General features: G+C 42.1%; 1 protein-coding gene and 1 long non-coding RNA gene across 5 annotated transcripts in view; both read right to left on the bottom strand.

Moving 5' to 3' along the window:
• cep112 (centrosomal protein 112) overlaps positions 1-26,342 on the bottom strand; it is a 139,900-nt gene that overhangs the window by 8,651 nt on the left and 104,907 nt on the right. For all 4 annotated transcript variants that reach the window (XM_005925400.3, XM_042222204.1, XM_042222203.1 and 1 more), the window contains 2 exons: positions 25,085-25,234; positions 8,010-8,099 (listed from right to left, as the gene is read on the bottom strand). In XM_005925400.3, the coding sequence (XP_005925462.1) occupies positions 8,010-8,099; positions 25,085-25,234 (240 nt within the window). The remainder of the gene's footprint in view (positions 1-8,009; positions 8,100-25,084; positions 25,235-26,342) is intronic.
• Positions 1,133-8,003, bottom strand: LOC102305778. Its single transcript, XR_315971.2, has 2 exons — positions 7,160-8,003; positions 1,133-7,054 (listed from the first exon to the last, which is right to left on the bottom strand). It is a non-coding gene; the product is annotated as an uncharacterized LOC102305778 (long non-coding RNA).

Genomic DNA, 26,342 nt, shown 5'->3' with positions numbered 1-26,342 from the left:
ACTCGCTCTGCGCAACACCCCCTACTGGATGATAGTGACTACAGCGAGATCTGACACAAAGCACTTATGGGCTCAAGACAGCTGGGTTTGGAAAAGGACAGGGCCATGGTGGAGGGCAGGACACATCAAACGCAGCAGCAGCTCAATAGCTAGCTAGCTATCTCCACTGGGGAGGACTGGAGGAAGTCTGTCTGGGGCTAAATTACACTCCACTAAACCAGAGTCTGATTATAGAAGTTGAAAAGGGTTTGGTTAGCGCAACCCCCACTTTTTACCCAGAAACACACATGTATGGACACACACGCACGCACGCATGCACACACACACAAACGCAGATACACGCTTTAACAGTATTGTAAAAACATTTACAGCATTTTTTGAAGAGTCGCCGAATCAATTAATTCAGAGCTTGATGAATAGTTTAACAGAGCTCGGGGGATTAATTCGACCCGTGAAAAGCAACAGTTGCCCCCCTTCCTCTCCAACATATTTCAAGGTGTAACCAGGGGAGAGAGTCTGAGCATTTTAAATGACCATAATGTGTTTTACAGAGCCAAAGTCCACTAGCGTTAAGAATATCCCCACAATCCCCACCTCTCATCAGTCTTTCAAGTGAAGAGAGCGTGAATGAGGTGGTGGGGGCGGTGGGTGGGTGGGGAGGGGGGGAAAAAAAAAGAAAAAAGATTGGTTTCCCTAAAATAATCTTCCTGTTGTGGATTTAACTGATTGTTCTGGCTTTGGCTAATTAATCTTCCTGGGCACAATGAAAGGGATTGGGAAGCACTTCAAAGCAACCCTCAGTATAAATGATCCCAACATGAAGCAGCTCACTTTGTCTCGGCACAGTGTGCTGTAGATTAGTCTGCCACAACTTTGCCAATTTTTCAGGCTCTGTCTGCCCTATTCATTTGAAAGTGTTGGACCAATAACGTCAGGCTGAGAATCCATCAGTTTACAAAAATATGTCTTTTTTTGTCCACGCTGTGTGAGAATGAAGTCAAGGATAATTTGAAAGAGAGGCCTTTAAAAAACAAGGGCTAAAAAACCCAACAAAACAAAACTTGGAAGCTTTAATTTGAATGTTCAGGATTTTTTTTTTTTTTTTTTTAAAAATGGGCTCAAGCGAAGAGGAGTGCAGATTTTCAAAATGTCTGTCTCTATCTATAGCAGCTCCTGTAGTCATAACAAAACGGCAAGCCAAGACAAAACACACTTCACTACCTCAGACCGAAGCAATAAACAATGGTTGAATAAACACATCCCTTTCCAACCACTCTGAATATAAGTCTTAGATTCTTCAAAAGCCAAGTTCCTCAGTGTTGCATTCTTGATTCATGTATGGTGCCGTCACCGCAGCAACGAGAAATCCGCTTTGCCTAAATTACAAGCTCCTTTGCGGCAATGCTGTCTCCGTTTTCTGTCCCATACATTCGGCAAGGCAGCAATAACGCATTCACGGCGGCTGGATGATAAACATACGGTCGTAAGGGCGACAAACTAGAAAATTTCATGTATTATATGACACGGTAAGGTCATACAGCTTACATTCGCACCAACGACTTCATGGTTATGGCGCTGAAAGAGTGGCTGTGAGAGAAAATATTACTTGAATTTTCTGTTGCTGTTCCCATCATAAAATCATATGATGGGAACAGCACAGCACATACATATTCCATGAACACAGAAACACAAAATACACCTCAAATCCAGATGAATTATACCTGTTATACAAATTTCCAGCTGCATATTTGTCATTCTTGGATTGTCCTAGAGCAGCTTTGGATGAGTCACAGTTAAAATAATACGTTTATCTTTCACCGAGCCCTTTGTGCAGCCCTTCAGTTCATCCTCTGAAACAAGATGTTTTATAGCTCAGTCACACAAGAGTAAAAATAGAAAAGCAGCCTGCATGTGATTAGGAAAAGTGGCGTTTTCCTGCTGATTGCATTGATCTTTTTTTTGGCTGCAAGTAGTTGCGGTGACTAACCGGTCCCCCAGAGGTTGAGGGTGTTGCACAACCAACTTTTTCATTGCAAAGCGATTGGACAGGTTGCCTGATAGGAGGTAACCGACCTCCAAACAATAGTGATGTGACTCAGACTCACTACAATCGCTCTTAGACAGGTTGGTGAAGGCTTTGCAAATAACTGCCATCTAATTTATAAACACAAGCAGATTGCTAACATGCTGCACCGATGAGTGTCCACTGTCTATGACGCTTTTCTTTGCAATAACAGACTCACCATAGCTGGCTGGCAGCTGGTTGTATTGGATCTTATATAAAAATCAAAGTTTGCCAAGTGCTTATGTTGTGCTGCAGTTAAATCTTAACTATGTCACTATCTGTGGAGGAATTGTTGAATTTATGTTTCAGATCCAAGAGATTCTGGATGGACACTAAATTTCTGTAGATGACAAGTTTGTCTTATACAAACAGATTACAAGTAATTGCCAACTTGATCTCATTTGACTGCAAACTGGTAGCAGAGCGACTCCATCTAACGGACTCGATTTTATTGCCGTCTTGATGCACTAAAGTCGCTCTGAAGACAGCAGCTGACTGAGAATAATTGCAGACCTGGTCTCCATCTTCAAAGCTGCCATTTCATAGGCAATAAGATTGCAAGTTAATTGCATAGCTTTAAATCTAATTTCTGATTGGCTGCCCCTCGTAAAGAGAACGTTTGAATAGCAGGTGATGGCAGTGGTGGTGGTGGGAGAGGCAGGGCTGCTGTGTGCCTGATGTCTATACTAACATTACAGGGATCCAAGAGTAGAAACTTGTGTACAATTTAGAGCAGCCTGAAGCCTGAGCTTTTGGCTCGCTTGTGCATACCTCATTATTTCAAACTTTGGCCATGTTTAATTTAAGCATCCACCACTGTAAGAGAGTACATAGGAGTACATAGGGAAAAGCATATATATAGGGCTCCTTTAACCTGAGGGTGTATTTCTGCTCTTTCTACAGTGTAGCAGACCACAACATTTGCCTTCCCTGATCTAAAGCTTAGCCACAGTTTACTATGCAACATGTGTGGGTGGAAGCAGGACTCTTTTTTTTTTTTTTGTTCATAACAACACATCTAACAGACAGCAGTTACAGCATAAAGCAGACAAGAATAGGTATAATATCAATTCAAATTTCTGACTCCACCATGTCTCACAATGGAGTTAAAATTCAAGACAGAAGCATCTAACTCTCCGCAGATGTCTGACTCGTTTCCTAAGAGACGCCTTTTCTTCGACTTTGCATTTTCCTGCCCTATCCGAGGTCCCTCTGCTCGCATCTCTCCTTTTCTTCACGCAAACACATTTTACTTTTCTTTCAACATGATTTTTGCAGCAAAGGCATGTTTATTTTTCTGACAGGTGGAAGGAGACGTGACGGCATCTGAGAAAAAAGGCTCCTCACTTATTAGGACAGATGTTTGATGCCTTTGAACAATACTGCTGATCAAACCTTCCATGAGGTTCTTTGGTCACTGACGGACTGCAGATGCAAGTGAATAGGAAAGAAAAGAGAGGAAGGGAATCACAGAGAGAAAAAAAGTGCGCCACTATTTTCTCTGAGCAATGAAAGGGGACGCTGACTTTCTAAAGAGAAATCTGGTTTCATCTCAGAAGCTCTTTGAGAGATGATTTTGTTTGTTCTTGATGAAGCGTGATTCTCTAGTTTTGAAGACTGTGAGGAGCAGCAGTCGTTTTCCCCTCCCAGTCATCTTAAAATGACAACATTTCATCTATATATAGTCTTTAGATTGTGGTTTTGACTTTCCCTTGCGTTTGGTACCGTCACATGGCATGGTTTTTGACAGCTGCCAGCAGAAAGGAACAAGCCCTCAACACTTTCAACGTTCAAATGAAGTTTGTCACATTGTTGGGGAGGCTTGATGTATGCTAATGAAGTTGGGGTGTATGTGTGTGTGCACAGGCTTGCGTGGGACAGGTTGGGGGGGTGGAGGTGGAAGAGGAGTGGGGGTAGCTGCTGGAAAGACATTTTTGATATACACCCTTGTTCCGGAGTGACAAAAACCTTGTCAGGAACAAGGGTGTACATCAAAAATGACGCCACTCACAAAGTTTGCGCCTCCACATCCACTGAGTTGGCACTCAGTGAGTTCACCAAGGAGCGATTTGAATTCAGAAACGCTTTGCTGCGAGAGGGAAAAAAGGAAACCGCTTCACAGAAATGAGGGAGAAAAAATAGAAGGAAAAAAAAAAAGGAAAGGCAGAAGGAGATTAGAACTGGCTACAGATCTTAGTGAGGTTGTTAGAACTATGGGATGGATTGGTGGCTGCTGATGTAATGTGCCTCAACAAAAACAGCACACAGGAAAAAGGCTCAGCCTACAGAACTTAAGTTCAGCTCCTCTGCATTTTTATGTCTGCATCAACACTGAAAACAACTAGAGACATGATTTATTTTTTATTACACCGAGCTCCCGTGTTGCACAAGGATACATCTCTAAAACTTGTACAGTTCGCCATGCCCACTGTATCATTATGTATTTATACAAAGAGCTGTAGTCTTCAATATTCTGCTCCTGTCTTCAAGGAGAATTGAACCACACAGCGAGCTGATGATCTGCCATTTTAGAGTGGGGGAGCCTGCGAGGGCCCTGCTAGTGTAAGGCAAGCAACATCTGTGTGAAGTCTGGGCAGAAAAGCTGTTTTAGCATGAGAGGGATCGGATTACAAAGACACATCTTGGCAGATAAACCAGGGCAATATTATTGGTGTGTGGAGACTGGATACCTTTAGGTTTAATGGCAAATAAAAAACAATGCGCAGACTCTGTCCACAGCATCTCTAACACATGTATAATGTACATTAATCCTGATAGGTGCATGCAAACTATGTCGTTTTCTTGACCAAGAGCATTATATGAGGCAGGAGTCATTCTTGGTCATATTTATCCATAAGTTTGCTTGGTAGTGTACATTTTGTCATTTTGAGGGTCTGGGTCAATGTCTGCATGCCTGCAAGTCCACGGAGAATTTACATTACAATGCACCAACAATGCATGCACACCAGGCAGTGGACTTCAAAGATGGCGCAGGAGGAATGACTCCTGGGCCATTAGACCTCCAGATGAGTTAGCTCGAGTCCTAAATAGGGAGGTCAAGACACTAGAAATTTAGTAGTTGGTACCAGTATCAGCAGAATTCAACTGAATTGAGTAAGGTGAGCAATCATGAAATAATGACCTTTTATACTTAAAAATAAATCCTTTTATTAAAACAGCGCGCAGACTGAAATGCTAGGATGGTTGACAAGTAGCTAGCTAATGTTATTACAAGATATAATGTCAGTTTCATTACATTAGCTGAGCATCTATGTAATTAGAGCTGTAGTAAACAAATGACAACGAACCACAGTCAGCTTATTTTCAGGGTTCTCAGCCTGCTTAGCCTCACTTAGGACCAACATTCATATACAGTAACATGTGCAGGTGCAAAACCTGCACCTGCTTTTGTTGGTTAAGGTAAAATATGTCAAGTAAAGAATGGTGTACAGCAACTGATTTTCAGTTAACCATCTGTACGTCTTTCCTTCAGCACAGCACTTTGTTTTCTGTAAAACTCTGATTTTTGTTTGTAGAGGGTGTCAACAGAAGTTCTTTGGGGAAATAAATCAGCAAAAATTGGCATTTGATCAACGAGTTGCGAGAGGAGCTAATGTGGCAGTTTTCCCAGGTCACTGTCTTCCAGGTGCACTTTTTCCTCTGCTTGTGGGCATCTTTCCTCTTCAGCCTTGGAATACAGGCTGCCTATGCCTTAAAAAAAACAATCAAACAAAAAAACACTACGGTCTTGAAAGTTATTCTAACTATTGAGGTACATCACGCCACTGTCTGCAGAGATTGAACCGGAAACACACTCTTGTGCCTTGTTGTGATAGAGGGGTCACAACAAGCCGAAACAACACCAAAGTCTGCTTCACATCAGCAGTTGTGACGTGTAACAATTCAGGAGCAGGACATTGCTGAGGTATGAACGGGTACAATATCAGAAAAGTGAGGAAAAAATTACCCTCAAGTTTCGCTAAAAGCAGCAAAACTTTGGTGGATAAGATAAAAGAAACGTACAACTTTCATGAGTGATTATTCAAGCATAAAAAGAGCAGTGGATAGACATGTCTCACAAACCCAGGATGTATAATAATACATTCTTTCGGAATAAGGTATTGGCTAGACACACGTAAAACCTGTTCATGCTATGAGAGACACTTATTAGCTGGGTGCAGGCACTCTGAACATCCACACTGCCAAAGCCTCCTCTTCTCCCTCTGATGAAGTCATACTCTGTGCTGAAACATTAGCTGCTGTACCTTATTAAAAACCTTCAAACCCCATCATTCCAGATCCTATCTCAGCTGCCCTGCAATGTGTACCCTGTAATGGGTTCTTAGCTCTTCTGGCACATGCACACATTGCTTTATTTCTACGATGGCTCACTTCCTGTTGATCTCTGCGCTGCCAACTTTGCTACAGCAAAACAATCTGTGCTGGATTAGCAAAATGTGTTAGTGGCTGTGAAAAAAAGAACTGTCAAGCACCTAAAATTGGAACCAAATGCTAAACAGATTTTTAGTCGTGTTTACCCGTTCTTTGCTTCAGTCGCAGTGTTGCTGTTTTTGCTTCAGAAGGCAACATTTTTGGAATCAGCATCATAATTCATGTATCTTAGTGGCACCGCAATCAAAAATTTAGCAAGACTAATAAAACTGTGATGAAGCTTTGCAAAAGAGGAGAACACTGTGGAAGTTGCAATACAACAGCTGTACCCTTTAAGGGGAACTAGTTTGTGTTCCATTAATTTCTGTCATACAACTGTTACAATGGACTAAATTCAGACTGTTGTATAAACACTTGGTTTCAGACAGCTTTTTTCAAGTCTGCATCTGTGTGATGTCAGCAACAGTGGATGTACTTAATATGGTCATCTCAAGCACAGCAGCCTCAGCCAGTCAGAAGAAAGTTGGTGCAAAGAGAGGGCAGCCTCAGAGCTACAAGATGCACACTTCACACAGTGAGGGTGTGCACTGAGGACCCCTAAAACAAATGAGGAATTATACACTCACTTTAAGTATACTTTATGATATACAGAGATACTTATTAATGCTGAAAACACTCAGAAATTTCAACCCAACCCCTCACCTGACATGGGAGCAGGTAGATTCCTGATTCAGCAGCTCCTAAGTCATAGGAAACCATATGACCCTGCTTCTGGGACTGGCACAGTGATCAATGGCTCCTAAAAACCTCTGGACTCTTCCTGAAAATTTGCGAAGGCTGGACACTGAGGTGCGCAATGGGTGTGTGAAGTGTGTACAAGGGTCAGTGGGTGGATCAGAGGGGGACGCAGGAGAGCGAATGCCTTTGGTGTACATACCACAGTACAAAAGAACAACCTCCTGTGTGAGTGTAGTCATTAGTGCTTTCTTCTCTGTGTGTGTCAAGGTCAAAACAGAGCCTGATTACAGGGCGCTCTAGAGAGCTGTGGGTGTGTGTTTGTCGGCATGTGTGCACACAGAGGCTTCCCTTTTGAACGCAGGCAGCGGTGGCATTCCTGGCCCTAGGCGCTGGCTCTTGAAGCCAGATCTCAAGGAATTTGGGAAATGTGCGAGGGGGCATATCTCTGGTTGTGAACAGGAGAACGAGAGATGGCAGAGTGATGAGGGGAGGGCAGGAAAGGAAGGGGGGAAATCTATTTTGTTTGCCTTTTGTGGCCCCCTGGAGGATCAAGTAAGGTTGGTAAATTGCGAGGGAGGGACTGGTGACATAAGACGACGAGGGGCCAAAGATGAGGCCTTGTGTGCTTGCACGAACCAAAAGGAATTCTGATGAAAAAGGGTTAAAAAAGGTAATGCTGGGCAGCGAGAGGGATGTAGCAATACTGTTGGCGAGAGAATCAGTTTGGGTAAGGCGGTCTTGCCTCATTCGTACATTTCTCAGAAGCATTTGAAAGAGATGGTGAGATATGGAGAGAAAAAGAGAAACTCGTCACCTTCTCTTCAGTCTCCAGCTCTTTGCTTAGCAGATTCTTCTCTGCCAAGTGCAGCTGTCTCTGTAGACTTTCCACCTTTTCCTGCAGAGCCTGAGGGAAGGGAGAGACAGTCAGTCAGCTGACTGACGCAAAGAGAAAAACATTTCGAATTCGGTGTGGCGTTAAGTGTTACGTGGCACAAATTGATAGACAATCTGCAGTTACATTTGAGATTGCAAACAGATGCACACTTTATCTCAATAAGAGGCTACACCAGACTCAAGACCAGAGCTAAAAAAAACAAGTAGATGGAGAAAACTAATAGGAATATAGAGTACACAAACATAGACAGAAGGACAATGAAGAGAGATACAGCTTGTGATTACTTTTTGGGAGGTAAAAGGCTATTAACAAAGCAATCTCAGTAATTACTATGAAGCTGCCCTCATTAACCCTAAACTTATTTTTAGACAAGGGCATAAAGAAAGACTTCCCCAGTATGGAAACAAACAAACTTTCTAGTCTTTTATAAAGCTGCAGTTCTTATTCCTTTCCTTGGCAGTACTAAGAAACATACACTGTATCATTTAGTGGATAACGAGCCCTCTCGCATGTATTCCAGTACCTGTGCCGATCAAATTTCCCCACAAGGTACCAATAAAGAATTCAATCTATTTTGCTTTCTAAGACTCAGGCAAGAAAGAAGAATAAAAAAAAAAGAAAAAGAAACGCACAAAGCAGTTTTCCCCCCTTTCTGCCCGTAAGTGATAGCAAGGCACAGTTCCTGCGTACGACCCAGAACCAGATGTTCCGAGTGCACATGTGGACACTTCATCTTTGATTAGCCTGCATGGAAAGCAGGGACTGATATGTACACACGTGCAAGTGTGCGTGTGCACACACACACACACACAAATATCTTAAGATGAAAGCACGGGCGTGCATTTACACTTGCATGCACACACACCTCCAAGAAGTGTGAGTGTAGCACTGGCTAACATCAATATCCACAGTGTCTCCCCCCACTGGAGTTGAGTGAGCAGGCCAGGTGTTGACTTGTTGATTCTCCGAGCCGAGGGAAACGTAGTCCAGGTGATAGGCATGACCGCCTGATCTACGATTCAGTCCACTGACATAAATCACGCGCAGACTGCAAGGCTTTAGGGCCGGGGTGAACTTTTAGGTAGAGCTTCTCTTGAAACTACACCACGAAGTAAAAAGGAAGAAAGAAACACAGACTCGGATTTGTTAGTTAGATTTTTATACTGAATACACTCCGATTTCACAGTGTCTGATCCTCTTGGCAATTTTATCTCATATATGACCATTTTCTTTCACTAATTTAAAACACAGTGTGAACTAACCTCAACTGCACTGACGCAGGTGATTTAGGCTTCATTTAGGCTTCTGGTAGTTGGATTTTTTCCCCCTCAGCACACATTAATCGGCCAACATGACTCTAGAGCACGTCGAGGTCAGTTTCAGCTCTTCAACATGAAAGGCGGCCCATTTCCAGCGTGCTTATCCTATTAATCAGGGTATTTCTTAACTAGTCACGACCCCACTGTAGCCTACATCTCCATTCTGTGAAAGCCTTTGCCTTTGATTTCATCATTTCATTTTGTTTACTGACGAATCAAAGTCTCAGTGACACTAAGAAAAGCATTTTCAGTGGAGTTGACATGAATTACAAGAGCTTTAAGTAGCTGTAGTGGTAGTGTAGAGAAGGCATGCAAGGACTAGTATTTATTTTTGGGTGGGAGTGGGTTTGGAGGAGAGGGGCAGAGAGAGATGCACAGCTTATTGTGGTGATGGTCTCTTGAGACGAATTAAACATTTGGGAGAGTGTAGAAAAAAAAATCTTAAAAAATACTTTCCCATGGTAACAGTGACCATTTCAACTTTGGATTGTGGGTAAAGCACTTCTCTTCCGTGATATCACAAATAAAATGTGTTTCTTTTTAAAAACAAGGTTTATATCCTACATACCTTCATTTTATAATGTTGTAAACTCGTAGTAACTCTACCACCCCCCACCCCGTTATTTCTTTTTTTAACCATCATCCCAACAGGGGGCCCATTTAACAAGTGCTCTTTTAGTGACTGTACCTTCGTTTCTGTTTGTGCTGGAGACAAACTTCTAACAGTTTTAGAAAAGAGAGACGACGAGATTTACAGGCATATCCGGTGTCCCACAGTAACACAAAGTGTTCACAAGGTACTTCTGTCTGAAGTACATATCTGGACACTGACACAAGTTTTGTTTTTTTATACCCATTTACTGAAACATATTCCGAATATAGTTATATAATAAGTAGACTCCCATCTTTCAAATTGGATGAATGGTTTAGGAGTTCCAGCTCTTTAACATGTGTCACTCTCTTTTTAAAGGGAAAGGTAATTGGACATTTGACTCAAAGGCTGGGCAGGTGTGGCCAATTCCTTTGTTATGTCATTATTAATTAAGCAGCTAAAGGGCCTGGAGTTGATTTCAGGTGTGGTGCTTGCATTTGGAAGATTTTGATGTGAACAGACAACATGTGGTCAACGAAGCTCTCCATGCAGGTGAAACAAGCCATCCTAAAGCTGTGAAAACAGATAAAACCCATCTGAGAAATTACTACAATATCAGAAGTGGAAAGATCTACAGTTTGGTACATCCTGAGGAAGAAAGAAAGCATTGGTGAAGTCAGCATCGCAAAAACACCTGGAGGTCCACAGAAGACAACAGTGGTTGATGCCCCAGTGTGTTTGCCCCAATATTAAGAAATACACTTTTATTAGTGATGCTAACAAACAGTCCCAAGAAGTGATATTGAGAATAATTTTTATGGTCATGAGAAACCCCTTCACAACAGCCCACCAAGTGAACAACACAACTCAGGAGGTAGGCGTATCAATATCCAAGTCTACTATAAAGAGAAGACTGCATGAAGGTAAATACAGAGGGTTCACTGCAGGGTGCAAGCCACTCATAAGTGCCAAGAATAGAAAGGCTAGATTGAACTTGGCTAAAAAAAACAAAACCCCAACATCTAAAAAAGCCAGCACAGTTCTGGAAAAACGTTCTTTGGATAGAGTATTAACCAAGTATTAGAAATGAACATTTTATTTTCCTGTATTTAATCTGTCCAATTACTTTTGAGCCCCTGAAATGAAGCGATGTTAAAAAAACGCTTTAGTCCCTCAGATTTTTATGCAATCTTTTTGTTCAGCCCACTGAATTAAAGCTGAAAGTCTGCACTGCATCAGAGTTGTTTAATTTAAAATTTATTGAGGTAAAAAGTTGTCTCTTACCAAATATATATGGATCTAACTGTGTCTTACTAACCAGGCTCGGTAACAGCAGCACCGTTTCTTTTAAAATATAATCACTTCTGGCTGCAAAGAAAGTAGCATAGCTGTCGTCAAAATGCAAACATGAAGGCTTCAAACAACAGAGACCAAAAACTAGTGGCTTACATCAAGTTGGCTGCATCCATCTCTTATATACAGTCTATGATTAAGCTGCAAACGTCTGCTATCATCTTGTAAAACCTACCCACTGTGACCCTAATGTCACCTACAACTATTCTTAAAACAGCACCGTTGCAGACAATATAGATAAGCGTCCTTAACAGATCACACCCCACCCATCTCTTCCTGTCCAACTAGTGATTCCCCGCAATGTGACACAAAATTTCTCGACCTCATCTTCTGGGAAGTGAGGCTGACCTCACTGGTGACGTGTTTTTCTCTTTCTTGTGGGTTCTACGTTTGATGTACTCAAAGCAAATCTAAGTGCAAAAGTTCAACCCTGGTTCCTTCATTAATAGAATCATATGGGATGTTTCTGCTGATGAACAGTACAGCTTTGTGAGTCAGAAAGAGCTGCAGATACTCAGTCATTATTGCCGTCAGACACAATGGTCATATTAAGCGAATTAGCAACAGATACTGTGCTGAAGCTGATGTGCATGGTCTGTCTGACCTTGACTTTAATCAATGAGGGCACTTGTTCAGACACAAAACCTCCAACTGGTGCTTCATTATTGATTCTTCATTTTCTCAGTCTAACTTCCACTGTTGTAACTCTGTACTGTACATATAACATGTACTGCATACACACAAGTAGTCAACATACGCACACAGTTCTTTTCTTTAGTACATGAATGACCATGTGTATAATATTCAGCAAAAATGTCTCCAGATGCTGAGGGTGATATGGTCTGTATCAGTCATGCAGACTGACTGGGATCATTGAAAACAGGGTAGGAAGAGGGGGTGGGGGTGTAAGGGAGGAGGAGGGGGGTCTGATTTCCTTAGGAAGACATGTTGGGTATGAACGAAGGAAGCCTGAAACTGAAAGGTGTAAAAAAGAAAGTGAGAAAAGCAAATTGCAAAGGAAAAGCTTGAGAAGACAGCAAGAGAAATGTGACCACATCCAGAAGAGTGCAAGAGGGGAGAAAGTTCAGAAAGGTGAAAAATGAGAAACAGCAAGATACCGAAGAGGAGGAGGGACGTGAAGGAGGAAAAAAAACAACAACACGTGGCCGGAGTGAAGAGATAGGGGCAGCGGTTCTACTTCTGGCGCACGGTACATCGGTTGGGGGCTTAGAGGTCTCTCTCACCTCTCCATCAGCAAAGTGCCTCTGCCTTTCATTCCAAACTTTGGCTCAAAGGATTAGCGAGGCACACGCGCACACAAGCACCAACAAACATACCGCTCAGAGCGATCCATACAGGTATAGGCATGCATTAATATTAACAGCAAAAGTTCTAAAAATGTGAGCGCTACACTCTGCAGTCAAATGAGTGCGCAGTTACTGCGTCGTACGCACACAAACATACACGCGGCGTCACACAGGCACAACGATGCCTTAGTCATCTTTCCTGGGTGGTCCTCCTGCGCAGATAAGGCGAGCATGTTTCCCCAGGGTGAAGTAAAAGCAACAGAGGGCAAGGATAAAAAAAAAAGAAAAGCAAAGAAGAAAGAAGGGAGGGAATAGTGGGAGGAGGAAAAAAGGCCAGGGGCCTCTTTAAACTTGGTGTTTTGTTAGGAGCTGAGCTGCTCTTCATGTGCGGCGGGGCCTTCTATTTGCAGCGTGCTGTCAGAAGTTTCTCCCAAAGTCTGGATTAAAGAGATCCTCTAATGACACTGAGGCTGGACGACTTCAGACAGCAGCAAAAACCTCACACTGCACCGCCTCCAGCCAAGGACACACACACACACACACACACAAAAACACACAACACACACACACACACACACACACACACACACACCACACACACACACACACACACACACAAGGGTAAGAACAGATACATACACAAGGCGCACAAAGCACACAGACATACATAAGCAGAGACAGTTTGTGGATTGCGCCCACACACACACACACACACACACACACACACACACACCAGCTTTAGTAGAACAAGGCGGTGTGTGTGTGCATGGCTACTGATCTAATAGTAAATAATAAAGGAGGTGCTAACCTCAAGGAGAGATGGATGGCCAGAGAGATGAGCACAGACTTTCTTTTATCTGCACTTTTATCAAAGGATTGTGGGAAAGGTAAAAAAGTGAGTGTAAGAGAGAAGCTGTAGGAGGAGGAGAGAGGTCTCCCTCCTGAGGTGTTAAGAGAAGAGAAACTTTTGCTTTTGCTTTGCTGTTGGTCTGTCTTGTCTGTGTGTAGGAATGAAAAAAAGAAAAAGAAAAGTGGTTTAGCAAGTCGACCAGGACAGCCCCACTGAAAGATAACACCGATGTTGGTGTGAATTGATTTGCTTTCAGTGCTTTAATGCTTTTCAGTTCTTCTTCCCAGAGTTGATTTAGAAGTAAAGTGGGAAGATAGCGTGATGGCAGCAGTTGTGGAGCAACTCCTGAGCAGTAAATCGAACGGTTATCTTGCCCGTCTTTTCTGGTACTGATGAAAATAGTAAGACAATTGCCACGCTAATGAAGACATGTTGCAACCGAGCTGTGCCCACTGGGGGGAACGCGCTGTTCTCGGTCTTCCCGTCTCTTTCAGCTGCTGTGAGCTGCGCTAGAAAGAGAATAGGAAACGACTATAAAACATACACCATATGCCTGCTGTGTGTGTGCGTTTGTGTGTGGGCATTCGTGCATTTGTTCTGCTTATCGAAAAGGACGCATATCAAGTGCATCCTAAAAACTCTTGACAACATCTTATGAAACATAGGTGCTCTTTTGATTTAGGAGTAAATCCTCAGATTCTTACCAGGATTTAAAAAAATCAAGATTATGCGATACACATCTATTTAATATCGTTTCACTGCACAGAATCAATCTGGTGTCCTGCTGATGGCTAACCACTGTACAGCACTGTAATTTATATTAAAATAAAAATAAGTGGTTACAACAATAAATAATGTTGTGGCTATTAAAATAGTAAATCACCATTCTGTGAATGCCAAAAATATCTTGCATTGAACTTACTGACAATTTTAGTGGTTTTCTGAACTATATCGCTAACTCTTGTAGCTCTTATTAAGTGATATTATGCAATCTGTGACCTCAGCCAAGTTCTATGGTATCCTTCAAACTGAGGAGCCCAAGCCAAAGCGCAAAAGAGCTCTTGGTTTCTTTGTACATTGCATAAGGTTTGTGGTTTGGTGAGTAATTTCCATTTGTTGTCTGCAAATATGCTCTCTATGAGCTACTCTACTTCCCACGTTCTTTTATAGCATCCTGGAATGTTATCTTTCTTCTACTTCCACCTCCTCTGATATGTGGATCAAACGCTGCTGGGAATCGGCCCCATGGCCGGAAAACTCATCAATCAGCCGACACAATGCACACGTGTGGAGCAAGCATGCACGCACACAAATGCATACAGGAAAGAGTGGGAAAGAAAAAAAGAGGGAGAGCAACCTTCGCTTTCACACGTGCTATAAATACAGTGTGTATACAGATCCAAGACTATAACTTTCTGGCTAACGCTGATGCTGACATAAAGGACAAACCGGAATTAGCTGGAAGTTGGAATGTGGGCTTACTTGACAGCACGGAGTTAAGATTTAAGAGAACAACAGCCATCGGTGGGGCACGAGTACAAGAAGTGCCCCAGTGTGTTTGCTCTTATATTAAGAAATATACTTTTATTAGTGATGCTAACAAACACACCCAGGAAGTGAGAAAGTCGTTGGAGGAAACCACAGATTTAAATAAAAGTCACTCAAAACAAAAAGCCACCGAAACAGAAAGGTTACTGAATGCCTCTTTTAGCTCTCTCAGTGTCACAGTGTCATCATCACTACAGCCTTTCAGTCTCTTCTCTAGTCTCATTTAGCTACTTGCTGGTGCTTCTTCAACATTTACAGGCGGATTATTGACTGAGGTTTTTTTATGTTGTAGAACGAAACTGGAAAATGTCTAAAACACGTTAACCACAGATCTTATTTCAAGCATCTAACCAAAAAACCCACGTAAAAACAAAAACACCGACTTTGAAGCAAGAGAACAGGAAGTGGCACTCTGTGCTCACCATTCTCTCGTCTCTGTATTGCCAGTTGGTCAAAAGACATGTAAACATCCCTACCAAAGCTAGCCAGTATCTGACCAGGGTCCAACGGCGGCTGAGAGGAACGTCGTGGACCAAGTTGAGGGCTGATAATGGATAACTACAGACCCTCCCTCATTGCTGTGTCATACCAAAGAGGGGTATGAGTCTCACATCTTTAAACCACAAGTTCAGATAATTCCACAAATCACATAACATTTTCTGAGTTAACTCAATCTGTGGTTAGCATCAACAGTTACGTATATTTTGGCTAACTGGACCGATAAACCTAAACCTAGCTAAAAGTAAAGAGCAGTTTAGTTTATTTTCAGGAAGTAACATCAACCATTTCAGATACCAAACACACAACACAAATGAAAACTGTATTCATGCCCACACACATACACACACAGAGGAAAGAGAAGAAGAAGAGAGGAAAATGATGGTTCAGATGGTTAACAAACAAATGTGCAGTTCAAGGTTGACACAAAGAACTCGGATGTGTTGAAGGACGTGGACGGACACAGAAACACGGGAGACAAATGGACACTCGCGTACACACACACAACTACTGAAGCAGCTCTTTGCCTCTGCTACACAGAGTATCCAGCGCACCTGTTCTTGATCCACTGCTGCCATTCCTTCCCACAGGCAAAGTCATCCTTTCAACCCCCTCAGAAACTAATGCATATATAACTACAGAACTACAGACAAACTGCAGTTGCTACAACTAGCCTCCTTAATGTGTGCATGTTTGTATGGCTGTGTGTGCGTGTGTGCATGTACAGGATCCCTCATTGTTATGCATGCACAAAAAAAAAAAAACAGCGTTTAGATCACATGGACTACATCTACTGCAAATTTAACCAAGAAACACACTGTCTAATGCACAAAGAACAGTGCACCTCACATATTCACTCTCATCCTCAAACACTGTGAGACAATGGTCACTGTTGCATTATGTAATGTGTCTCCTGTCACTTCACCCAGAGGACACTACAACAGGACCTTCTCTTTGACTCGCACTAGAAGCTACTGCTGGAGGAGCCTGGATCAAAGGTGTGTATCCCTGTCTTCAGTGTGTGTGTGTGTGTGTCTGAAAACACTGAATATATGTGGGTGTATGTTAGAGAATGCAATACTATTGGAAGATGTACTGTAGAGACAAGGGCACTAACTCAAAGCTGTGTTTGTGGGAGAGTTTGAGGGAGGGAAAGACACAGATAAAGACTTAGTGAGAAGAAAATGGGAGAAAGAGAGTGTATGTAGGTCCACGAACACTAAGTTACAGAGGTGTGTGTGTGTGTGTGCGTGCGTGCGTTTCGGGGGACGTGCGTGGCAACATTCGGCAGGCAGAAAGACAGGAAGCACTGCTGTGGGGAGCAGGAACAGCGGTGCTGATCAAAGCCCAGGCGGGTGACACTATGGGCGGAGTGCCATTGTTTATTCACCAGCCACCTCTCCCTTTTGGCAGGGCGAGGTGAGCATGTGTGCTTGTGTATGTGTGTGTGTGTGTGTGTAGAGTCAGAGTTTGAGACAGAAAGAGTTCGAAAGATACAGAGTTGGGAAGATAGGCTCTGAGAGAGGGTAGAGACAAGCCGTGTGTATGTGTGTGAATGTGTGTGTGTCTTTGTACCTTTTTTCTTGGCAAGCTAATGTGGGCTTCAGTTCTGTCAGATTTGGCAGCTGCACATTTCAGGCAAGTGTACATGCACACTCATAAATACGGTCTGACACACACATGAACACACAGACCAAAAAGAAAAGAAAAGAAAAGACACTACCTGCAAACACGGCCACATAGACACACATCATGTGGTCAAATAATCCAGATAACGTCACTATTAAACACATTTACCTCTAACCCTATGCATCAGAAACGGAAAAATCCACACAAATATGCAGACACTTAATAACAAAACCACAAGAAGAGAAGCGGTTGACATCAGGAAGTGAATAATCCTCTAAACAAACCACTAGCTATGTGTCACGGTGGACCAGTGGCCAATATCAACTATATCAATGCTATAAATAGACAGGACGCATGAAAACAAACAGAGAGCATTGTATAGCTTTCACCTTGCACAGTCCTTTGACACCAGCCAGGTTCCAGTGCACTCAAAGAGACTTGCCAACTGTTATGAGATAATTGGCACTCTAAAATTAACTGGATTAGGAATGGTGAGTCACCACCATAGACTGTATATAATAGATGGCTTCTGGCCTGAAAAGTGAAGTCAACAACATAAATCTGTATTTCTCCTTTTGGCCATAAGCGGGTGACTCCAATGGTTGCAAAAGAAGTCTCATGAATTAATTGATATATAAATAAATAGTCTCCATATTAGTCTTAATAGTTAATTTTGCAGATTAGCGTTAAAAATGAACTATAAAATCTGGCATGTTTTATGGTGGCCCGACATCGCGATTAGTAGGATGCCACTGTATGGGTGTACGGTGTTCAAAGGCCAATATACCGAGCAGAAGACTTCCACATGGGGTTTCACAGTGCCAAACTCCCTCCTTAAATTTCAGTCTAGAGTTATTTACCACACTTTAATATGACTACACTGTATATGGGATATTACTCATAAAAAATGACATTAGGGAGAAAGGTGAAGGTACCATTTATGACACTCGAGCTTTCTAATGAATGCGCTTCTGTTTATTCTGCTCATTTGATTTGCATATTTTGCAAAAATTGAGTTTGAGCCAAAAAAGAAAATATTAAATAAAACAACAAGCTAAAAGTAGGTTCAGTTCAGCAGATTTAGAGGCTGAGTCTGCTCATTATCCTGGACCAGGGCACCGTCTGCAACTGTTTGCAACACACACTTCAACATTTAACCTATTTGCGACTCAAGCAAAAATGTGCCTGGGAAAGCAAAGCTAAGGGCCCCGTCTGCAACAACATGGCAAGCAGACAGACACTAAAGCTCGCCCTATGTACGTACGCACACACATAGCACGCTCCCACGCACACACCGCACTCCACCTAAACGTCATGTGTACGAAAAAAGGAAGATAATGAGCATACTTAACTGTACTGCCGCTGTTCTAAAAAAAGGGTTTATGAGATACAAAGGTCTCTGCAGTTAACACCCACATTTAAGAAGTTCAAGTACAGTAGAGCCACAGAGGGAGCTAAATTCAGGCTAGAAACGGCAGAATGGGGCTGGCGAGGAAAAGAAAAAAGAAAAAGGGACATCTGATCTGGTGCAGCATGCATTCAGAACAACTGTTTTGGGATTATCCCAATTCAAATGCACGGCTAACTTTGATGTTATTTTCTTCCCCTCCCATTGTCTGAAGCCCCTCGCTCTCTTCATAATCCGAGCCCTTTGAAGTGAGCAGCGTGGAAACAATGTCAGCAGGCGACACACTCCCTCCGATGGCCCACTGACAGCTCTCCACCATCTCTTTCTTTTTTTTCTCCCCTGCTCTTTCCTCCTTTCGTCTCAATCCTCACACGTCCTCCGTCGTTTCCCTTTCTTCTCCTTCACTGTATGGGATCTCAACCTTCTCTTTCAAGATCACAACAAATCTTTGTTTTACGTCTTTACTTTCTCTCAGTTTATTTGATGTTTGTCTAATCTTACTTTCCTCTCCCCCGTTCACTTCTCCCCCTCACGTCTGGCCTTTAATAAGCAATTCAACCATTAATTAGAGCCTCGTTAGCAGGTGGTTAATACACGGGGATCATAATAATGAGCGCACAGATAATGGAAACAGAAAGCTGCCGTCTCCTCCAAACAGAGATGCTAAGGCCCGTGTCTTGTAAAACCGCACACAACGGGGAAGTCGGCACGTGCGTGTTACTGTGTCGTGTTGCACTTAGATTACAACAAAAGCACGATGTGATCTACAAGTCTTGCATGCTACAGTGCGACACAGACAGTAACCAATTCCTTAATCAACATGTCACCATGTTTGGCGTTTGGCCAGTAATTGAATCACATAAGAATTCTTCTACAGTTCTGATGTTTAATTTAGACACTGAGCGAACAATGTGGAGATGTATCCAATGTCGCAAATATTTTTTTTTAAATCAAACACCTTTTAAGACTGAAATGATTTCCACAGCAGACCAACCAGCCATCAATTTTTGCAATGTTTCCTGATTTATCTCTGTCAGAACTGAATGTCTTTATGATGCAAGCCAGATCTGAGTCTGTTTGACTTATAGGAGTGGTGCTGTCTTACTGAGACTCACTGAATACTTGAAGGTTTTGATATGCGTCTGCATCCGCAAGTCTGCTAGGGTCTGAATGATGGAAATTTCATCATTAGACGATGAGCAGAAGAGTCCATGTTGATAAAAACTCTTTGTGATGGAGAGGACTCGCCCACAGAGACTCAGTTACAATGCAGTAACTGTCCATGTGCCCTTCAGAGGAAGCATAACGGGAAGTACTACTCGGGTGTCCCTGTGCCTGTGTGCAAGAGTATACTATAAGGCTTTAATGAACAGAGTTAACTGTACGGTAGCTGATAATATGCTAGCAGCAGACCTCTACTGACGTCATATTTTTTGTTTTGCTAATGCCAGCGCTTTATCGATCCCCTTTGGGGTTGCAAAGAAGGGCATCCAGCGCAATAGTCTACCAAAGCAAGCATGTGGAGCTACCTGTTGTGGTGACCCCTTGTGGCAGGAGAGGAGCTGAAAGTCACTTTTTGAATGTCAGCACTTTACCAATTTCACACAGGCCTCAACAGCTAAAACATTTTCCTGCACGTCTCTTTTCCTGCCAGTTCTCGCCCCATGATGACATGAAACATTGGTAGTGGGACTGAACTTGTTGTAGGGTCGAAAGCATGATTCACAGACACTGTCACCCAGCACGGTGAATGATGAACTTTCCCTGAATGTGATTTGAAAGTTTCTTTTTCATTCAAATGTTGCAGCTACAAATTCCAGGGACGTAAACTCGTGTAACGCTTGCTAATTTGGAGTTGTATGGCGATGCCAGTGATGTTCTTTGGAGTCAGCACTTAATACACTGGATGACATTTTAATATTATTATCATTACTGCTGATATTAGGCACTTCCACAGGTCTCTTTGCTGTTTTATCATTAAGTCCTAACTAATCTAGTACACGGCTGAGATTGTATAAAGTTATGAATAACACCTGCAATTATATTTCAATAACTGATGTTACCAATTAGACATTTTAATACATAAAGCCCTGATATTTCCATATGATTGGAATTCGTCCAAACGGGGCTGCATGGCGTCAACGCGTTAGCGCGGTAAGCTCGTTAAAGCGTTAGCGCCGTCCAGTCCCTCGCTAACGGAGATTTGCCACGTTAATGCGGTTATGGTGTTAACGTCATTTTGACAAGATTAATGCTGACAGCACTAGTAATTTAATAAATAATCCAGCAGTAAGAAGTCGCTCATTCAGGTGTCACCTGTTTGTAAAATTTAAATAGTTTTATTTAAAAAAAGGTACTTTTAAAAGTTCGTTTTAAGGATCAGTGGAAACATTGGTTATGAAAACTTTCAGTAAGCAAGACTCAAGACGGTATCAAATTCATTTGAATAAATGTCGAGTGTAAGTGAATGTTGAGTCGTTAGGTCAGTTTCTACTGTACTTCTTAATGCTGTCGCATTAAAAAAAAAACTTTCTGAAGTTTTATTGTATCATTGTATCATAAGAATGAGTGTAAGGGAAGTAAAGATATATCAGTCCAGACAGAAACTAAACAGGGCTTTGCTGATGTATCTGGACTCAAAGGACTACAGCGAGCCTTTACCGTTAATCACATATGGATAAAAATGACAACACAATAATTGAGTGTGGGGGCCGGACTAGTAATTTCATAGAAAACAGGTTGCTTTTGTGCATGTCTGAGCGAGGAGGGCCTGGGATTCCAGGGCCTGGAAGGAGAAGAGCTCTGAAGAGAGGCTCACGGACCTGCCTCTTTACTATATGAGACAGCTCCAGCCACAAACAGACAAGGTTGTGTTTGGAAATATGTCCTGATCCCAGACACAACAAGTCTTTTTAAAGTGAGCCACACCCAGTCAACTGCTACTTCAACTGCACTCCATTCAGCTTCTGGGAAGAAGAGGAATACAAGAAGCCGATTCCTTAAAAGAAATCCACATGGATCAGGGAAAAGGATTAACACATCTCTCTTTTTTTTTTTTTTAATATAAAACATTAAATTTTTTACAGAAGCAAAAGAGAAAAAAAAAAAGAGTAAAATGTTAAAAGAAATGTGCCAAAGTGTAAAGTTTAACAGTAAAAGGGATTGTCAGGAATGATAAAGAGGGGCTATGACTTAAGATGTTGGGTGAAACAGAGAGATTTATAAGATTCAGCCAGACACAGAGCACACGAGCCACTTAAAGTCACTATGGAGTTTGCAGCGAGCCATAAAAATGACAGAGCACATGCATACAAACAGGCAGTGCGCTTTAAGTAAAGAAAAGCGTCCCGTGTCTACTCTATAAAAGTGAAATCCAGACGAGGCTTTTTTAGAGCACGACGTTTACTGACATACCCCCAGTTCTGCTGGTGTAAAGATACTTTAGATATAGCAAACACTGCAGAGACCACTGAGAAGAGGAACTGTGTGACTGCTGGGACTTTATCATCCTCTCTTAATAATGCGTTATCAGGGATTGTAACATCTAGTCCTTTTACTGAATCAGAATGAACTATTAAAGTGGCTGGCACTTTGGACAGAAGCTCCTGTATTTTTTGTTAGTGGTAACCTCCATCATAGTTAATAGTGTATTTACATTTACTGACATAAAAAGTAAGTTCAGGTTTTTGTGAGGGTTCGGTTACTCAAAACGCTTCTCCTGCCAAGCATCCTCATACAGTGCAAGCCATTTGTGGTAGGATAAAAAACACATATGTGAAGTGCTTCTTTTTCTGTGTTTTCAGCCATATCACTGCTATGTTTGTCTTTAAATATCAAAAACTACATTCTGGCTTACACAAGAAGTACATAACTGCAGCTGCTACTTTCTCTTGTGAGCTTTCTTGCCAGTTGTCAAGTTGGGCCCCAGTTACACAGACCTAGAGGCCAGTCAACGGCAATGGCAACCACTTGTTGCTGGAGAAAACATTCCCAGATTGGTTGGTGAGCGGTCTCTTGCTGTTACTAAGTGAAATAGGTCTCAAAGAAATATACAAGAACGTCCTTGCCTGGTTGCCTATTGATTGTGTTGAAGACACCGACTTGTTTGCAAACACTTGCAAACTGCTTGTCGAAGCAGTAGTGAAACTGTGAACAGTGAGGCCCAAACTTCCAGAAACTACCCACCAACTAACTGAGGAACACACATTTTTCCTTAGCAACCAGAGGCTGACAACCTGTCTCTAGGACTTGTGACAAAAGTGTAATATGTGTCATAGCAGCTAAAAATGTAACTGAAAACAATAATATTGACTATAAATTCGGGTCTGTTAGTGAACTAATTATAGTTTAGTAATTTTAGGAAATATGTATTTTATAAAATTCCTTCCATTTTTTCTACTGCTTACTTGCCTCGCTTCTGTCAGTCTGCCCCAGAGCAGCTGTGGCTACAACTGTAGCTGCCTCCACCAGTGTGTGAATGTGAGAGTGAATGAATAGTGGAATTGTAAAGCGCTTTGAGGGTCCCAAAAAGCGCTATATAAATGCAATCCATTATTATTATTACTGTTCCCAACCTGGCTAAGAGACAGAATCTCTCCAGTGTGCCCTGGGTCAGGACCAGAGATGGGCAGTAACGCGTTACTGTAATCTGATTACTTTTTTCAAGTAACGAGTAAAGTAAGGGATTACTATTGCAAAAACGGTAATTAGATTACCGTTACTTTCCCGTAGGAACGCTGCGTTACTGAAACCGTGATTTTTTGCGAGAATGTCTCACGACAGTGACGTAAGCGAGTGCGACGTTAGTGACAACAGCTGTGTGCAGATCAACAATGGATCACATATCGATTGTGGGAGAGAGTATGAGCGTGCAGCGTTTAAAGCGTGGAAGTACTGACCTTACTTTGAGTTTGATTCCATAAAAAGTGACAAAAACATTAGCGTCCATCGTGCGTGGGAAGAAAACTTCTTTTTACAGCGAAAAAAACCCCTAAACTTCCAAGCAAGCACCGAGTGCGCAACGACGTAATGCGCAACTGACCGCGGCACACCTGCACCAGGGTAAACCTCCGCCTACCGCAGTCCTGCTTTACAGGTGAAAATAGAGCAACAGGACCGCTGAGTCTTTGACTTTATTTATTTTCTGCTGTGTTTTACTTGCATCTATTTGAAAGAGTGAGTGTAAACACAAAAAATATTTTATTTTATGTGCTGGAATGTGCAGAAAATAGGTTTAAATGTTAAACTAATTTATTCAAGTCAGAGAATGTTGCATATAATTAAATTTTTGCTTGATGCATAAAGTTAAAAGATTAAAACTGATAAAACAAGTTAAAAAAAGAGACTTTTCCATTTGATTACATTTTGTATGATGGATTATGTAGAAAAAGTAGAATTGGGCTGAAAGATCTATCGCTTTATCACCTCTTCAGGTTGTAAATCGTGTTTTTAAAAAGTAACTAAGTAACTATAATTAATCTTTTGAAAATAAGTAATCAGTAAAGTAACAGGATTACTTTTTTGGGGAAGTAATCAGTAATTAGTTACTGATTACTTTTTTCAAGTAACTTGACCAACACTGGTCAGGACTGGGATCTCCTCCCAGTTGAGCATGTCCAAAGCACCTCATCTAAGGTGTTCAGGAGGCATCTGAGTCACATGTCCAAACCACCACAACTGGCTCCTATCAGTGCAGACAAAAACTGGCACTACCCTGAGCACCTCTGGGTGACTGAGATCCTTACCATATCTCTAAGTCTTGGCCTAGACACCCTTTAGAGACGGATGATTTCTGCTGTCTTTATCTAAAACCGTATTCTTTCAGTCCTTTGCCAGAGCTTCACACCCTTAGCCACAGGTGAGGGGAGGAATTTTAAATCGATTGGCTTTACCTCAGCTTTCTCTTTTCCACAGACAGTAAAAGTGTCTGTATCACTGCAGATGTTGCACCAATCTGCTTGTCAATTTCCTGTTCCACTGTCTAATCTTAAGCAAGTCTATAAGACACTTGAACTCAACTCATTCCCAACTCAAAGTGGGCAATCCACTCGTTTCTATTTGAGAACCTTGGCATTGGTTATTGAGGTGGTAATTCTCATGCAAACCACTTCCTACTCTCTCATTTTTAAAAATTATAACGCTCATTCGATTAAGTAACATGAAAGCAGTGTTTCTCAAGCTCTTTCGTCTCTATACAACAATACGGGGACTCATCATATCTGGTGTGTTCAAATTTAAACTTCCAACCCCAACAACTGTCACAAGACAGAGTCGGAACACTGCAGTATACCACTGAAAGCTTTAATAATACAGAGTACTGCTGGACCACACACCTAATAAATGGACACAAATGATTAAAGCTGCTTATAATGAGACGTGTAGAGAAGGGGCATGTGCCACCTTGCATACTTGGATCATAGAATGTGAAGAAATACCTGTTGCTCAGTGCTGAGTGATGTAATTATTAAAGTGTGTGGTTTCCAACACTGACCTTGTGGGTCTGATCGGCATGGTGGGTTACTGTCTTTCTTTCCTCTTCCCAGCGAGCACTGGCCTCTTTTAGCTGCTTCTCCATTGCCGTCTGCAGACGTATCGCCTCCTCCTTTGAATCACATACAGACGTCTGTAGCTCCGCAATAAGCTGTGGGCAAGAAAAGTCAGGTTTTTGACTGATCCTCAAGTGTGTGCAGGATTGACAGAAACTTAACAGAAGTGGCAGTGACTAAATAAGATCATAACTTGGCCTGCTTGCACTTGGGAACCATTTTTTTTCCTAGTGCAAAGTTAACTTGGAAGTTCTATGTATTTCTATGCTTATGTTTGAAACAAGCGGCATAGTAAAGCGATCAAAGAGAGAAAAGCCTGTTGCCAGAAGCAAAATGCAAAATACGTTCGCTTAACAAAATGCTGTTCTGATTCGTTTCATTTCACTGGGCTTGCAAAAAAAGACTAGTATCAGATGGAAAATGCATTTTGCATTTGCCATGGCTTGGGAAGGCAGTAACAATCACCTTGAAAGACCGCTTTTCCCAGAGTCTCATGTCTTCTTTTTTGTTTTTTGAGACGAGACAGAAGACACAAAGAAGAGAGGGAGAAAGCGCAAGAGTGAGAAAGAAGAGGGAGTTAAAAAGAAATAGACAGGAAGGAAAAAACAACTTCCTTTTTGAAGAGCGGAGTGACTTTGTGTTGGTGAACTTGCGGTGCACACCAAGATGAAAAGGAAGTGTCTTGGCTTTGAAAACCTCCAGTCAAAATTAACATTCTATTTAAGCCACTGTCAGAGAAAGGCAGAGGAAAGATGAGAGAGTAAGAAAAAAAGAGAGAGAAAGAGAGAGGGAAGGGAGAAAGAGAAAGAGGTGAGGAGGAGGAGGAAGGAGGGTATTGCTGCTGCTTTGGGCTAGACAGATAATTGTTTACCATGTTCAAACTCTGGGGGACTAGCCCCGCTGGAATCTGCACATTGTGTGGGAGTATGGGAGCTAAAGCGGCGCGGGTCGACCACAGACAGAAAGAGACGGCAAGGGCGAAGGGGGGTGGAGGGGTGCTAGGGAGATTAGGCTTATTTAGTCAGTGGGACAGCCACATGAAAGCAACAAATGACACATCATTATGTGAACATCATTTCTGGTCATAATAATTATTTTGCAATATGGATTCCCTGCATTTGCTGGTCTTCAGCCCCGGGGCAGTGGCGGCACTCCAAACTAGTAAACTCAGCTGTCTGTCTTGTTACTCCTGTATATATATAT

Source organism: Haplochromis burtoni, unplaced genomic scaffold (assembly GCF_018398535.1).
Source record: "Haplochromis burtoni strain Fernald_Lab_line unplaced genomic scaffold, NCSU_Asbu1 Contig_81, whole genome shotgun sequence".
In the NCBI taxonomy this organism is placed as follows: domain Eukaryota; kingdom Metazoa; phylum Chordata; class Actinopteri; order Cichliformes; family Cichlidae; genus Haplochromis; species Haplochromis burtoni.
The sequence above is the reverse complement of the archived record's forward strand: the minus strand, read 5'-3'. Positions and strand labels throughout refer to the sequence as shown.